The 16,248-nt window shown below is 38.2% G+C and overlaps 1 protein-coding gene across 1 annotated transcript in view; it reads left to right on the top strand.

The window, feature by feature from the left end:
• The first annotated feature begins 1,389 nt into the window (after nt 1-1,389).
• Nucleotides 1,390-16,248, top strand: part of LOC114071844 (gamma-aminobutyric acid receptor subunit pi-like) — a 47,707-nt gene continuing 32,848 nt past the window's right edge. Inside the window, exons 1-3 of the mRNA XM_027909730.1 lie at nt 1,390-1,428; nt 10,007-10,095; nt 15,973-16,076. Of these exons, the coding sequence (XP_027765531.1) occupies nt 10,040-10,095; nt 15,973-16,076 (160 nt within the window). The 5' untranslated portion in view covers nt 1,390-1,428; nt 10,007-10,039. The remainder of the gene's footprint in view (nt 1,429-10,006; nt 10,096-15,972; nt 16,077-16,248) is intronic.

Raw genomic sequence — 16,248 nt, forward strand, 5'->3', positions numbered from 1 at the left:
CTGCAGTAGTGAAACCTGCTCCAGTTTTTGCCATGGAGAGATGTGTTTTTCCTCTCCTATTTTGGGCCTCAGACTTTCTCATGTTTTGTAGCTTATGGAGGAGCTTCCAGTGCAGTCACAGCAGATCCATGATGTCAAAATAGCCCCTTAGGACAACACGTCAGTAACTAGTTTTAAAATAAAGAAAAAGGACAAACTACAAGGAGGTAGATTCAGACTAGATAAGGAAGAAATTTTTTACAGTGATGGTGGTGAAACACTGGCACAAGTTGCCCAGAGAGGTGGTGGATGCCCCATTCCTGGAAGTGCTAAAGGCCAGGAAGGATAGGGCTCTGAGTAACCTGATACAGCAGAAGATATCCTTGTCCATGGCAGAGGGGTTGGACTAGATGACTTCTAAAGATCCCTTCCAAGCAAAATAGTTCTATAACTCTGAAAAAGCAAACAACACATGCTTACTCCTGACATAAACTGTGACTAGCATGTGCTAGGAAGTAAAATAGGAGGGTTTTTACTAGAAGATACAGGATTGGGACCTTTCAGACTTTGCCTTCTTCAACAGTTATCAAATCTTTAATCCCCAAAACACCACCAGGAGTTAAAACTGAAATAGTTGAAATCATCTTTCATCTCCTTCACACCTTTGACCAGTAATACTGTATTTTACTACTGGTGACAGTATCTGGAAGGTTTGGTGTGTTCCTGTGTGTGTGTTGTCCCTCTGACCCAATAATTTAGATACAGGCAATGGTTTCTGACAGTAGATCTTTAATTCTGTCAGAAGTTGCTTTTCCTAACATAGCCCAGGTTGGTAATCACATCCCCTAAGCAGTTTCCTTTATCTTGTGTTGTGTGGAATGCTGTTTCCTTAGAGAAACCGGTACTTTCATCTCCCTGCAAGCTGCCAACAGCTCCTGAAGTGAGAGGTCAGAAAGCAAAGCAACATCTGCAAAACCAACACTTTTCTTCCAGTCACTCCTGGAAGGACTCCAGCGATGTTACCTAAAGACGCCCAGAACATTTCCACATCAAATAGACATCAAGGATGGAAGTTTCTACCCAGAGTAGCTGCGATGTGCTGCTACGGAGGCACGACAAACAAAGAAGCCGTGGGAAGCGTTTTCCCAGAGAGTTTTATCCGTCAGGGATCCCTCACCACTTCTCTGCCCAGCATCCTTTCCCCCAAACACACCGCAAACTGAAAAGGGATGTAAGCCAGATTAAGCAAAGGAGGAGGGGCAGGGAAGGGACAATGCTGCTTGGAGGCACCTATGGGGGCTTGAGCTACAGTGACAGGGGGGCCTTCTCGCTCTGCCGCCCACTCCCGGCCGTGGGCGGGCTCGAACCCGCGGCGCGGCGGCCGCGCAGTGCTCGGCCGGCTGCCAGGCTGCGCGGAGCTCCCGCCGCGGGGCCGCGGCCCCCGCTCAGGTAAGGCGCGCTGGCCTCGGGAACGCGGCACCTCCCGCCGGGAGCCTGTCCCCTGCACCGCTCCTCTCCCCGGGGCACTCCTGAATTCCCTTCTAATCCCTCCCCCTCCGCTCAGCTGGGTCTGTTTGGGTTTTGTTGTTGTTTTTTGTTTTTGTTTTTTAAATTTTTAATTTAGTTTTCCCTCTCTTACATATCGTTATTCTGCCTTATTAAAATAACTCAGAATAACGCACATTTCTATTAATGAAATAAGTCAAATCTAAGAACTGAGTGTCTCCCCAAAAGCCTTCAAAACCTTGTTTTTAAAAACAGTGAATGGCACTTGGAGAAACTTCTCCCAGAAAGATAATGTAAGAGCCAGCTCCCATTTCCCCCCTCCTCCAATTCCCTATCAAGTCTGCACATCTCACCTCAAATGAATATATGGATGAACAATGTGCTAGTACTTAAAACGGTGTATAATATTTAAATGAAAGTAGATCATGTTGATTAAGCCTGTTGTTGGGCACCAAATAATGAAGAAAGGGAATACTTGAATTGAATGAGAGCATTTTATTTCTCGAGCAGACTTTTTTTTTTCCTAATTATACAAAAAATCAGTTGTCATATACACAATGTCTATTGAGACTTTAGGGTTCTTAAAAGATTGTTCTTCATCATGACAACTCCAGGTAATTCTAATGACCAGTCATAGAATAAAGCTAAAGAAGTTTGTTCTTAAAGGAAAGGAAGATCGTGTAACAGTCACACACTTACCACATGGGAAGATTAGTAAAATCTGTACCAGTGGAAAAAATATCGAATACAGATCTTATTGGAAAATGCCACTTGCTTTCAAAGCCCCTTGTGTGATTTCCTCTTAGACTGAATTCCTGATGACTTTGAGCTCAGTTCCAAATCTCAGTCAGAATAACTCCTCTGACTTCAACTTTAGCAGGTACAAAAGTGTGCAGCTGAGCCCCGAATACTCAACTTTGACAACATAATATAATTTGCTAAGATATGTGATTCTACTGAGTAGTTTTAATTACATTAATTTGTAATTTCAAATACAAGAGCTTCCTAGATTGTAAAAACCCTAAACTGCTTTGAAAATGGATTTTCTCCTTCCTGGTCTTCCATCCTCTTGCACTGCTGAGAATGGTTGGTTTGTAAATCTCCTGGTTACAGGACATCTACCAATTCAGTGACGAATTATAAACCTTGGACTCACACTGAGAAACGTTTGTTTCAGGACTCAGAAAAATTAAACTTTCTCTGGAAGGTTTCAGACATGTATAAAAATAGGAAAACCAAAGAAAATCTATGGTTCAAATTCATAACTTGAATGGGGAAAAAAAAGGCATCACTGGGGTAGATTTCCCCCCCTTCTTCCTCCTTCCCCCCAAACTAACAAGCCTTTGCAACTGCAAACAACATTAATTGCAGACCAAGGGACTGATTTTCTGTCATAAATCTCAAAGGCACATTGCAAAATATTCAGCGAGGAGAGAAGATGGATATGATTGAGCCTAATTTGCTACTGCTGGGCTATTATTTTTCCCTCAAGGCCTCAAGCATGTGTTCAGTGACATAAAGTGAGATGACCCTCCCTCTCCCATGCCAGAGGCTGCATGGAGGGAAGCTGCAGGCACATTAGTTGGGTCCTGGATAGTTTCTACATTTTGAGACTGTGAGCTTTGCTTAAGCATTCATCAGGGTCCGTGTGGGGAGATTAAGGAATAGAATATTCTAGATGTGTTAACTTTCATAGGGAACAATAATTTAAGATGGCACCAGAAAGGCAGGGTTTCATCTGTCTTTTCAAATCAAGTTGTTATTTTCTTAATCCCAACCAGCATATTCTGCCCAACTTTCTGGATTTTCAACTATTCATATTAATCATATCTATTTTGATAGTTCCCAAACAAAACTGCCTCCATTTTTGCTACAGGCTATAAAACCACGTTACCCTGGTCTGTGTCAGTAGTGAGGTATGGTATCAGCACTGCAGTAGCTCTGTATCTGCTTTCAGCCCACACTTGTGGGTACCCTTTTAGAACCTAGTGATTTAAAGTGCTCACCCAGACAGCTGTCAGGTCCCAGCTGGTTGATGGAAGACCACCCAAGCCATCAGTGTGAGCCACACTAAGGCTGTTTGCACCTCCCTGCACAGTCAAAACCTTTGTAAAGGTACCTTTGAGGTTTTATTCATCATTTGCAGCCTCTGAAGGTTACCTGCCTCTGACTCAACTCAAACCCATTCATTCATTAAACTGAAGGAAAGCCTCTCTGCTCTATTGAAGCCACATGGGTCGGCTTTGACTTGTGACTGTCAGACTAGTGTGGCAGAAGGTAATCCTTGTCTGCAGGATTGGGTGTGGGGGTACCTTAAAGCATTGACATACACGTTAAAAAGCCAGTAAAAGTCTCAGATTTTAGAGACCTGTAGTTTGGTACAAGAAGACCCAAACATTTGCAGAGTTATGTAGAGGTCCAGCTGCCCAGACAACAGAACTGGGATATACAGAGCAAAACATTTAAGTAAAAAGGTCTACATACAGATACAAACAACCATTAACAACCCCATACACTTATGATTTGTTTGGATAATTACAAATGGCAGTAAACATCAGCCCTGATTCAAACACCATTAATCTGCTAGACTTTTGATTTTCAGCTCTCTAATATCATATTTAGGAACAAGTTGGAGATAGTTCACAGCCTTTTTTGACTAGAAAATAGCCTGTATAACACATTTCCTATGGATTTCTTAATAGATATAAGCAGAGTTTATAATGAGCACTAGCTTTAAGCTGTCATATGAACACATTCATTTCTTAAAATCTATTCTGTGAATGCTTATTACTGCATCCATTTCTGTATGTTGTTGCAACCTTTCAGTTCAGTGTTACGCTGATTGGAAATAGGACATCTGGCACTGGCTCCATGAAGGTAACTCCTACAGTTGTATTGTCATCCTAAACACCCAGTTGTTATAAATCTGAAATTCATTTTCCAGAAAAACTTTCATTTTCCAGAAGAAGCTTTGCCAGTTATTTCCCAGCTAATCCACAATGTGTAATCTATTCAAAATGCACAGAGTGAAAACAACAGATAAACATATAAAATAATCCTATTATAGATTATGCAAGTTACTCTAAGGCTTTGATGTTCATGAAATTGATAGTGCAGGGAACTTGGCAAGACATAGAGCTCAATCTAGAGTACCAAATGTCTCTAACAATTAGACAGTACTCATATCCTTAATTATGTAAATATTAACAGCGTGGCTAGTTCTGACTCCTTTTGTTGTTAGATGTACTGATACTAAAAAAAAAGTTAAAATGGCTGCAACAAAAGGTTTGTTTGACTTTGATTCTGACCTTTTAGAAGGTGTATTTTGAGGACAGTGATTTTACATATTAACTTGTACATTATTTGTGATATTGAAATAAGTGAGTTGTCGCTGATACAGTCTGATATCTTGCTGTGCTACTTTTTTTTTAATAAACATATTTGTGATACAGATTTATTTGGGAAAGTTTTAGACTCTCAGGCCTTATACATATATAAATGATTTTGAATTATGAAGTTTCACTACCAGGTCATTTTGCTACATCAGAGAAGCAGTTTTCATTTCTGGTGAATCCTAAATTCATTCTACTTATTTTAACAGTATGACCTTTTGCTGTTGAACAGTATCTTTGACAAAACACCCCAGAGCATAGAACTTGAGAACATGCTTTTAGATTGGAGCAACTTCCCAAGTGCTTCCTTGAGAAAGTGACACTTTATTACTGGGCACATGTGACAATTGTATTGATCATAACTTCATAGCATAACTAGAATCCAGTATTTCACTTTGAACTATTGCCAGATACAGCACCAGTAGGACCTGACATCCATCCAATTGCTAACATATCACTGTCATAACAGATGGCTCCTGTTCTGCCTGTCTGTAAAGAAAACACGACAAGACAGCTACTTTCCAATCCTACTTTGATTACTTGCCCAAGGAGACCTACATGGTTTATGCCCATGCCTAAGGTTTAGAAACAAGCTAGCTGGTATGCCAAAAGCCAGTTTGTCAGCCAAATAAGAGGGCATCCCTTATAATAGGATGCAGACACATGTATTTGTCCGCTTTCATCAGTCAGTTTTCCAGTTAGACCTGGAGTTTTGCTACTGCTGGGTTTTATTCCTTCTTTCTAATTTACCCCATTTAAAAAAAACCCCTCTTGCTACTTTTCACTAAAGCTGCAGACTCTGCAGTATTATTCCTAACAGGAAAAATTGGTTTTGTGTGTGAAAATTTTGCATTTCCTTCTCTTTCATGATCTGTATATTTCAGGGACACTTAGAAAGTATCATGAAACTACAGCTATTATAAACAGGCATCCAGATTAACACAAAGACAGATAGCACAGCACTTTATTCCAGAAAGTGCTTTCTGTCAGTGACTGCTGTCAGTCTGTTGTATGCAGCTGACTTTTCCAAGCTGGGGTGGGTTTGGCTGGGGTAGGTTTACTTTTCTTCACAGTAGCTGGTACGGGGCTGTGTTTTGAATTTGTGCTGAAAACAATACTGATATTACAGGGAGGTTTTGGTTATTGCTGTGCAGAGTCAAGACCTTTTGTGCTTTTCACACCCCCCCCACCAGTGAGGAAGCTGGGGGTGCAGAAGAAGATGGGAGGGAAAACAGCTGGGACAGCTGACCCCCAACTGACCGAAGGGATATTCCATGCCATATGGTGTCATGCTCAGAATATCGTGTTGGGGGAATAAGGGGTGGGAGGTGGGTGGCACTCAGAGTGATGGCATTTGTCTTCTTGAGTCACCATCACACGCGATGGAGCCCTGTTTTCCTGGGGATGGCTTAACACCTGCCTGCACTCATGGCTTTTGCTTTACCTGTTAGACTGTCTTTATCTCAAGCAATGAGTTTTCTCACTTTTATCCTTCTGATTCTCTCCCCACAAGGGAGTAGTGAGTGAGAAACTGTGTGGGATTTAGTTGCAAGCTAAAGGGAAATAAAAAAATTATTTCCTGTGTAACTTGGAAATGAAAATAGTAAGGAAGATAAGTCAGAACAGGAGAAGCCAATGAAGATGGCAATACAGTGTCAGGTGCAAATTTGATAAAAGCAAAGGTAGGAATGAAGAATAAATGAAGAATCTGCAAGTGACAGTGGCATTTTAGGGCTGTATCCTGTAGGAGTTTTTCCTTTTTTTGTCTGCCTCTCTACTTTTAATCTTGTGGCTGCCTTCCATTTCCCCACTCCCTTTCTCCCACTGAATCCTTAATATTTCCAGCTTTCCATCATTTCACCTCCAGTTGGTTCGTATTGATCTATCAAGCAGAGGACGAAGTAAAGAATATAAAATCTCACTGGTTACATTGCAGTTCTAGCAGACAGTGCAAGTAGGAGAATCCAGAGCAGGGGAGGTGGTTGTACTTCCCTGGCACTGTGGGTGAATCCCTCCTGACTTTCTAGCTGCTTTTCAGTCAAGCATTTAAAGGCACTGTCATTCAGCAGTTTGGATCAGGAAGTGAAATGCAACTGCAATGCTAATTCAGCTGATATTCTAAAACCTACCATCTGCTTTTTATTTTAAGATAATTCTACACACAGTTTTAGATGCCTGCAGTAACAGCCATGGGAATTCAGGCATATGGCCACTACCATATGACAAAGTGTATTATCTAATAACTTTTAGTCTTTCCCATGCATCCACTTGTGCATAAGATATTTTGGTATAACAGGCATCTCATCCTTTGATTCATTCACACAAAATTCACTTCCAGTGAAATTTTAGGATACTACTACTACCTCTGCCAGCTATCTGCCTCATCCCATTTCAGTCTCAAAGGTTTGTGAAACTTGCATAACTCACTTTTCTTGTCATGCTGAAGATAATAAATACTGAATTCCCAAGAGGAATGCCAAAACATTAGATAGCTTTTACAGTCCTAATCTGATCTGATTAAAAGTGAAAAAGTGGTGTTGTCTCATCGTATGAGAAACTGGGGCAGATTGTTTACCTTCACCTCAATTACTTAATGATATGTTTAGAACATGAAGATGTGTCAATATATACATAATAATCTGGACATCACGAAGTCTGTCTAGTTAAACCAAATGGCTCAACATTTTATGCAGAAAACAGGTTATGTGTATTTTTCTAGGCTCTTGGAGAGAGGAAAATATTACGGGTTCTGCTGAACTAGTTTTAAATACCAGTAGCTACATAGGTACACATAAGCAAGAAGTAATCCTGCTGTGAATGTATAGTATTTGACAAAGAAATGCGTGACAGGAAAGGTCCAGATGTGCAAACATGCCAAGAGGCAGGCTTTTCAACAGAACAAACCAGCTCAGTAAGCCCCAAAAAAAAAGAGGTAGCAGAGAAAACGTGTGCGTGCATGCAAGCGTGTACACACATGCAGCAGTGATTTATATATCCAGCTTAAGTATTAGCTGTGAAACCTCTTAAGACTTCAATAGCTACCCAGTTTTCTTCCTTGACTGGCATGCAGTGTCTCTTTGCCGTGATGGGATGCCAGCTGACATGGCAATTAGATCTCTTGATTAGTATTTCTTATATAGAAATTACAGATGCTCTTCTTCCTGTTATTTCCACACTCTCTCTTCCTGAGCATACAAAAGTAATCCATGCACTGTAGTGTGGATTTGACCTTTCATATGTTAAAGACCAAAATTCTCCACCCCATCCTCCCATAAAATTGCTATATTGGATGTTGGTCAAGATCTGAAGGTAAACCAGCTGCTTTAGAAAGAAATCAGTAATCAGCCCACTCCTTTTGATCTATAAAAGATAAAACCAAACAAGTATGGAAATATCCATAGGTTCCCTTAATCTGTTTATAAAGGATCTTCAGACATATTAGGAGCTCATAGTAGCAATTCAAAAGCTAAATATAAAAGCAGCTTTATGAAGTACTTATAAACTCAGTAAGAGGCTTTTTATTTTTAGCGTATTTTCCTATGAGATAAACATAATGAATGTAGAAAGCATCCAAGCCCAAAATGAGATACGCAAAAGAGATCCCACGATCTGCGCTAGGAGTGTTACAGAATCAGCATGTAGAGAGCAGTGTTCTGACAACACCATCTGCCCATTTGTGCTGTTTTTTTCCTATTACCAGCTCTCTTAATGTCTCGTGCATGATTTTCTGTGGAAGTAAGGAGGAGTGTATGATTTATTTTGACATTAATATTTATCAGGCTGGTGTATGCCTAAAGTATCCAAGATGCTGAGAATGTTTACTCGTTTAAAAAGCCATTTAAATAGCTTTTCCTTTTCTTTAGAGACATTAACAAGTCATTTTGTCACTTCACTGTTACATAAAAGTCATATACCATTCACATGGCATTAATTTAAGTAAATACCACTAGTATTACTCTTACTGAAACTACAGACTGAATAGAAAATTACTTTGGGGTTAAAATAGTTTGCTGACATTTTGCATCGGTTACTAAAGGATGGTGAAACAAAGCTTCAAGTTGTGAAGCTTCAAATTCTTTACTATTAGCAATTTATTGGGAAATTAAACTGCAAGGTACTCCTGCAAAACTAATTCTAGACACTGAAAACATTATATTTGATTGTCCCTTCCTAAAACCTGGAACAGATATTTAATTTTTATTTATTAACATTTAAAAATTATCTTGCGGATTCTGGGTAGGTAACATTACTGTCATGTGGGGTTTTTTAGAGTTTTGAAGCAAGCCTGAAAAATAACATTTCTCTGCTCTGATGAAATATAGCAAAAGCTTGCACAGTCTATGAATTTCAGATCTGTTGCATGACTGCATTGAATGATGGATTGATACTCTTTTCATCCAGAAATGGATTACAGAGCTGACAGATTACTTAAAATAACCATTATGGATGTGAATCATACTGACAAATGCAAAGAAATCCCATTCAGAAGAAAACATCTTACCTCAGCCAAACGTTTTCATGAGTGTGGATGATTATGTATGATTATTTATATAGGGTCAAAATATTTTTTTTAATAGCTAGAGGTAGAAGCGTATAATTTAATTTTTTCTCGTTAACAAAAAGGTTGCCAAAGTCACATATAATACGTATTGATACTACCCATGAACCAGAGATGTTGCTCTTACACAGCTCTGTGTTCTGTGATGGGGTTGTGTGTTTCCATTCCAGGGAGTGCACTGATATGCCAGAGATGCACTCATTTACAAGCATGAATAGAAAAGTCAAAATTCAGTGTTTGCAATTCTTCTGCACATGATTACGCTATTTTTAATATATTTATATATAATATATATATTTATATTTTTAGCAATTGTCTTAATATTTAAAGGACAGAGGCAAAAATGAAGAAGCTGTAGTTTACTGGAATGCATCTTCTATTGATAAGTTAAATAAGTCATGATGCCATCTCTGTTTTTGAAGTTTTGAGAGTTTTCTAATTGATGTAGATATTTACCAATGTGTTTATAGCAGAAGCTATTCAAGATACAAGTGTTGAAACTCTTGGGAAATTAATGTATTTGAAATGCAAATATGTTGTAAAACATTACCTCTGCACCTTTTGTTTTTAGGAGCTACAAGAACTTCTGAAACAACCTGTGACAATGTACAGTCATAAGTGCTGCAGTCTGAGAGCCCTTTTTCTATTGATCCTGTATAGGTAAGAAATATTTGCTAAAAAAAATTATTTATTAATATATATAATACTATCAGTTATTTTATAATAAATTTAGTTTAATTAAAAAGGTATCTGACCAGGTAACAAAGTTAAATCCTCTTGACAGTTGAATCTTTTCTCTTACAAATATTAAAGAACCAGGGTTTTATTAACAGAAATACAGAACTGAACTTCATGAATCTCAGCTGCCTGGACTGAGTTACAGATTTTTTTAATTGGAAACATGGATGGGGGAAAAAAAGAATGAAATTTAACTTGAGCAAATGATCCATTAAATGAAGAATTACTGGGTAGAGAGTGTGAATATAATTTCAGATGCTTAACAAATTTAGACGAGCACAAGGTCCTTGTCTGTAGCATAGTACCCTGCCCAAGGACAGAAGCACGCAGTCCACCTGGATTTACTACAAGCTTGAGATAATAAAATCATAGTTGTGCACTAAAAGGAGAGTATCTTAGAAAGAATTACCTCTTTAAAATACTGTTTTCTTATTCTCTGTTGATGAAATTGTGAAGTCTTCAGGAAATCTGAGTTGTGTCAAGCTGGAGAGTGAAAAGGATCCCTTCTGTGTACATGCAACCCTTCTAAAAGTGCAGTTGCCATGACAAAAAAGCTTAAGATAGAAATGGAGCACTTAAAATATATTCCTACTATAAAAATGGGGGAAAATATTCTTTTTAAGTAATTCTAATAAGAAAATGTAAGCATGAACAGGTTAAACATCGTCACCATCAGCTTCAACTGAAGTATTTAAAGCCTCTGAGCCAATTCTATATCTAAAATTGCCTAACCTACTTCATCTCCCACCAAATTCCTCAAGATAAGATTCAACCTGAGCTTTAGCTCAAGTGGATGTGCAAACATACTTCCACTCAGTTGTGGGGGCAGGTGGAACAGTCTGCTGAAAGGGAGTTTAAAGTATCTACTTCCCCCACCTTTTTCAGTACTATAAAGAGATCTTTGTCCAGAAAACACGTTTGCTCTAATTCCACCTTCCTTCCTCATCAGCTGTGACTTGCCACATTCTGTAATAACTAGGTGATTCATGGCTTAGCAATAATAAAACATTGCTAAGAGCTCAACAAAATTTCAGAAGCATCTAAGTAACAAGGAGGCAAAATTCCCCCAGCATCTCAGCCTGTGGTATATAGTTGGCTTCATTATTATCAGACAGACTTCGTGAATTCTCTTACAGCTTCATATGGCTCTGAGTATCCAGAAGCATAGACTTCATTCCTGGGTGGTGTCCATGGGAGTCACATGCATGCACAACACCTGTTTAGCTTGGATACGAGTGCACTGCATTGAGCTGATGTGGTCCTGTTGTACCCAAATCTGAACACAGGCAGAGAAACAGCTCTGTCCCTTGGTTACCTCACAGACAAGATGATGCTTAGGTATGCGACTGCCTTTTTCCAGCACAAAAATCAGGAGGGGTTTGTGAAAGTGCTTTTTAAAACAAAAACAATCCTGCTTGGCACTGAAACACAGAAATATTTCTGAGCAATACCCAAGGGCTGAGGTGCACCCAAAGCAAGGGGCCATGATTTCTCCCCAAGTGGTCCCTTAGATAACCCACCTGTATTAGCTCTGGTTAATGTGTGAAGAGAGTTTCCTCTAGTGAGTACTTTATAATCAGTAATGCTGTGGGGTTGTTTTTTTTTTTCCCCCCCTTTCTGAATGAGACTTCTTAACTTTACTTTCAGCACTTGACATTTAATTACATTACAATCATATCAAGGGAGCATTTTTTAGTATTAAAATCTACATCTGGGGAGTAGCCCAGAAGTATTTTTAATATTTTTAAGAAGTAGAAATGAAAAAATGGAGGCAAATTTAACTAAGTAGCCAATAGAACATGCAGTTCAAATCATTATCAGGAATCAGCTTAAGTAAATGTATGCTGTTTGGTCTTAAGAAGGGCTCTTATTTGTTTCAGAAAGAATGTTTTCAAATTATAGAAAGTTAGCCTGGGTTTATGGAGCCAGAGAGAGAAAATTCTGTGGTTTTTTTTGTTTTGTTTTGTTTTGTTGTTTTTTTGGCTGAGTTTAAGAGTACATATGTCACTTCAGTATTTGTTCCTGTATCTGGTAGGTGGTAACATAACATAATGCTACAGTTTCAGCCTCACCATTTAACAAAAAAATTGTGACAGTACTGTCTGCTTTGCAGAGAATTAATCAGTGATGTAGTAGATTTTGCTACAATTTATCTATAAAGACCGTAAAAAAACCTTTATCGAGTGTAAGTATGAAACCAGAAGTAACACCTATATTTGCATCTGTAAACCCTTCGCCTGTCAGTGGATTGCCTGAAAAAAAGCTTTCTTTATTGTTTTCCTGAGGGGAGCGCTTCAAAAGCTTGCTCAGACTGTATCTGGCATTTTGTTTATCTTTTCTCAGTTCTAAGGTGTTTCTGTCTCTTTCATGATACATAAATTCTGACAAAAAATAGCCAGGAAAAATATTCTTGTACATGTGTCTAGACTGTACTTTTGCTTGAAGTGGTGGTATATACTATGGTTTACAGCAAATGTTCCCTTTATCCCCTCCAGTTACCCCATTCTGTTAAGACAATAACTTGAAAGTGTCTTAAATAACAAGCAGTTGTTGTACACTCCAGGTATAGCCAAGCTCATAAAAATACTAAGTTTTTGAGCCATAAGAATATCTAGGGAAAATAAATAATTGCAATTCAGATTTTATGAAAGCAAGCACAGGTCATTGAACCTGATGAGTTAAAGCATTTATACACTGACAGCCCAGAACAGAGAGATATTCCCAGCTAACAAATATACTCAGTTTTGTTCTGTAAAAGCATGTTCTCTCCTTAGTGGCTGGAACAGCTGTTTCAAAGCAATTCCATACTTAAATGCATGCCAGTGTATTTCACATACATTAAGAAAATGAAGAAAACTAAACCATCATCTTCATTTAACTATAAAACATACAGTTAAATATAACAACAGAAATATTGCTTAAAAGAGAAGCTTAGATTCACGGACAAGAAGATGCTCATGCACAAGTGGAAGGAGTCTCAGCTTTGCAAATGTTTGCTTAGCAATGAAGAGAGGACATGAATCAAAGAGCACTTTAAAGGAAACAGAGCATCGTCCTTTAAAACGCAGAAAAGCTAAACCTCTTAAGGCACATAACTTCCGTAGATTCCTTGTCTTTCAACACTGACGTTCTGCTTCTGAGCATCCCCAAAGTTACCAGGATAGTAACACCGCACACATTGAGGAGGCATCACGTTCCTCTCACTGGCTTATAGATCTTCTCAAAGGTTGTATGGCCAAATAGCACACAAGGGACAGTGCCTTGTTAATTCAGAGCCCCAGTTACTGCACATCAGCTTTCCCAAGCCAACAAGTTCTTACTTAACCATAAAACTCAGAAGACCAGTGATATGAAGCTACACATGTTTTAATGAGGGGAATCATGAATTACCTCAGATGATTTAAGGGAAGGATTTGCATAAAAAACTTTAAATCTATAATTAGGAAAATAGCATTTAAACATAATGAATCAGAGCTCTCTACAATTGCATAATAATCAGCAGAATAATAGTATACCCTTGCAGTGGAAAAGAAACATGTTTTACTTTAATGTTCTACAGTATGTAAGACTTACTCAAGAACAATCCAGTTCTGCTGTGAAATTAAAATCATGCAGATTACTGAATACATAGCTAAAATTTATATGTAAATTACAAAAATATAGATAAATACTTGCAAGTATAGTATTTAAGAGATTAGTTACATTCAAGTACGCTACTAATTTTAATGTCTTTGTGCAACATAAACTAGGTCGTTTTATTAATATTGACATTTCAACTTCAGGTGTGTTTGTTTCTTTGGGACAAAACTTAGAGGAGAAACTTCCCTTATTTCAATGCTGGCATTACTCAAGACTACTCTTAAAGCTGAGTAAAGTAATAACATAGCTCTCTAGCAATACAGAAATAGAAAAACAGGGACAAATTAAGGGAGAATATAGGACTATTCAAATATCTAATCTATATATAACAAGGCAGCTAATGAAAAACAGCTACTTCTGTGGGATTAGGGTCTGGTGAGCAGAAAATTACACAGCAATAGCAGCACTTCAGGCCAGTGGACACCACATCTAAAACCACAGTGTGATTTGGCCACGTGAATTCAGTGAGATCATCTTAGCATTTAAGCTTTGCCAGTTTAGGATACTAGATTATTCCTAGTGGATGAAAACCACAGTTTCCTGACAGAACAACTCAAACTTTCTCAGAAACAGAGCAAAATTAAAAACAAAAGATCAAGCTTTGGCTTGATCTTCTACAGAAGACTCAGAAATATAAAGCAGAAGAGCAAGTGGAGTTTTCAGGAGCAGCTCTAGGAAAAGCTGGGAATAAGGAATTCAGGAAGGATTTAGCAGTATTAAGAAAGACCACAAAACATTTAACTATTAGTTTCTTCTCCCCAGGGCCAACCACCACAGCTACAGCTCTTGATACCTACTGTAGGAGAGTTAAGGGGTAGAGCTACTCACTTTTAGGGACCAGTCATTTCTCATGCAAGGAAGTAAAATACATAGAATATACATAGTATATAGGGGGCTGCCCTCCATCAGCAGAGACAATAACTCTGCTTGCAGCCAGCTGGGCCTCACTGAGTCAATCAGTTCTCTGCTTCTCACCTTCATAATGCATACCCCACTCTTCTCAAATCATTGGCAACAAGTGGTCATTACCATTTGTGTTTTAATTAATGAAGAGCACAGCCTGCTCACAGTCTTGGGGTGCTCACCTTAGGGGTTAGGCAGAAATAAAGAGCGAGGTTATAGTATCTTTTGCTGTGGGACTGCTACCTGGAGTGTACCAGCCCTTCATGGCCACAAGTGTCCCTCCACAGCTGCTAACCATTAAGGCCCATAAAAGGTGAAGAAGGATCTTTAAAAATGAATCTTGAGGGAATCTGAGTAAAGAATTGCAGTTTTGGTGTATATCCTCCTTAGGTTCTTCATTCATCTAATGACTGACATAGAATCATAGAATAGATTGGGTTGGAAAAGACCTCCAAGATCATCGAGTCCAACCCCTGATCCAACTCCAATTACTATATCATGGCACTAAGGACCACATCCAATCTCTATTTAAAAACTTCCAGGGATGGTGAATCCATGTCACGAACCCCCCATGGGACTGTTGCAAGGGCCCCAGGGTAGAAATGGGGGTTGTAATTCTTTATGTTTGACTTCTGTGGATTGTATATGTAGCTGTTTTTGAACAAACAAGGTATTTGAATTCTTGTTATGCTTCACTGACTTTGCCTGACAGGATTATTTCTATAACCTATTTAAAAATTGTGTTGTAAAAGCAGAATTTTAAGTGTTTGTATGCACTAGTGTCTGACGTTGGTTTCTGTCTCTCTCTGAGAGCTAAATGTAATGTATTTATTACATGAAAAGAAGCTTAATTTTAAATACTGAAATAAACAGTCATTATCTCTTCTACATTCCTAGATTATAACAATAATGCTCTGCTTACAGATAAAGTATTAAAGAAGATTGTTTCTCAGATGAAGTGTTAAGAAACAATAAAGTTTAAAGAAGCAATAGACTTTAAGGAATAAAAGTGATATTTTTTTTCCAATAAGAGACTAATGTAGATTATGAAATCTGATATTTTCTGGAATGAGTTTTGTTTTGTTTTGTTTTTTTACAGTGCTGCAAAATGCTAACATGCATCTATTTCGTAATATGTTATTTGATGGGCAGTAATCAGCAGTACCCTTGAAACTAATACAGCATTTTCTTGGAATGTTATTTCTGCCGTAATTGATAATGCCTTTTTAAAGCATCCTCATTTTCAATTGCTTTTAGGTCAATGCAAATTCCTGAAGCTGAAGGAAAAAGTGAAATTCTACCTCCAACTATACAAAAAATAATTAAAGGATACAACAAGTATCTACGTCCATTTTTTGATAGTAAGTAGAAAAGCTCTTTCAATAAGGCTGAGCCATAACATAATGTGGTGTTTAAAACTCAGCAGTGAGAGCAAATGGTTTTTTTTCTGTACTTTTTTTCCTCCAATGTTTGACAGTGACTGATCTGACTATACATGTTCTATGATACAATAAGATAGAGTGTAATAGCTTT

The sequence above is a fragment of the Empidonax traillii genome, unplaced genomic scaffold, assembly GCF_003031625.1.
Source record: "Empidonax traillii isolate 1590-97213 ecotype Southwest subspecies unplaced genomic scaffold, ASM303162v1 scaffold27:size3997909, whole genome shotgun sequence".
NCBI classification, from domain to species: domain Eukaryota; kingdom Metazoa; phylum Chordata; class Aves; order Passeriformes; family Tyrannidae; genus Empidonax; species Empidonax traillii.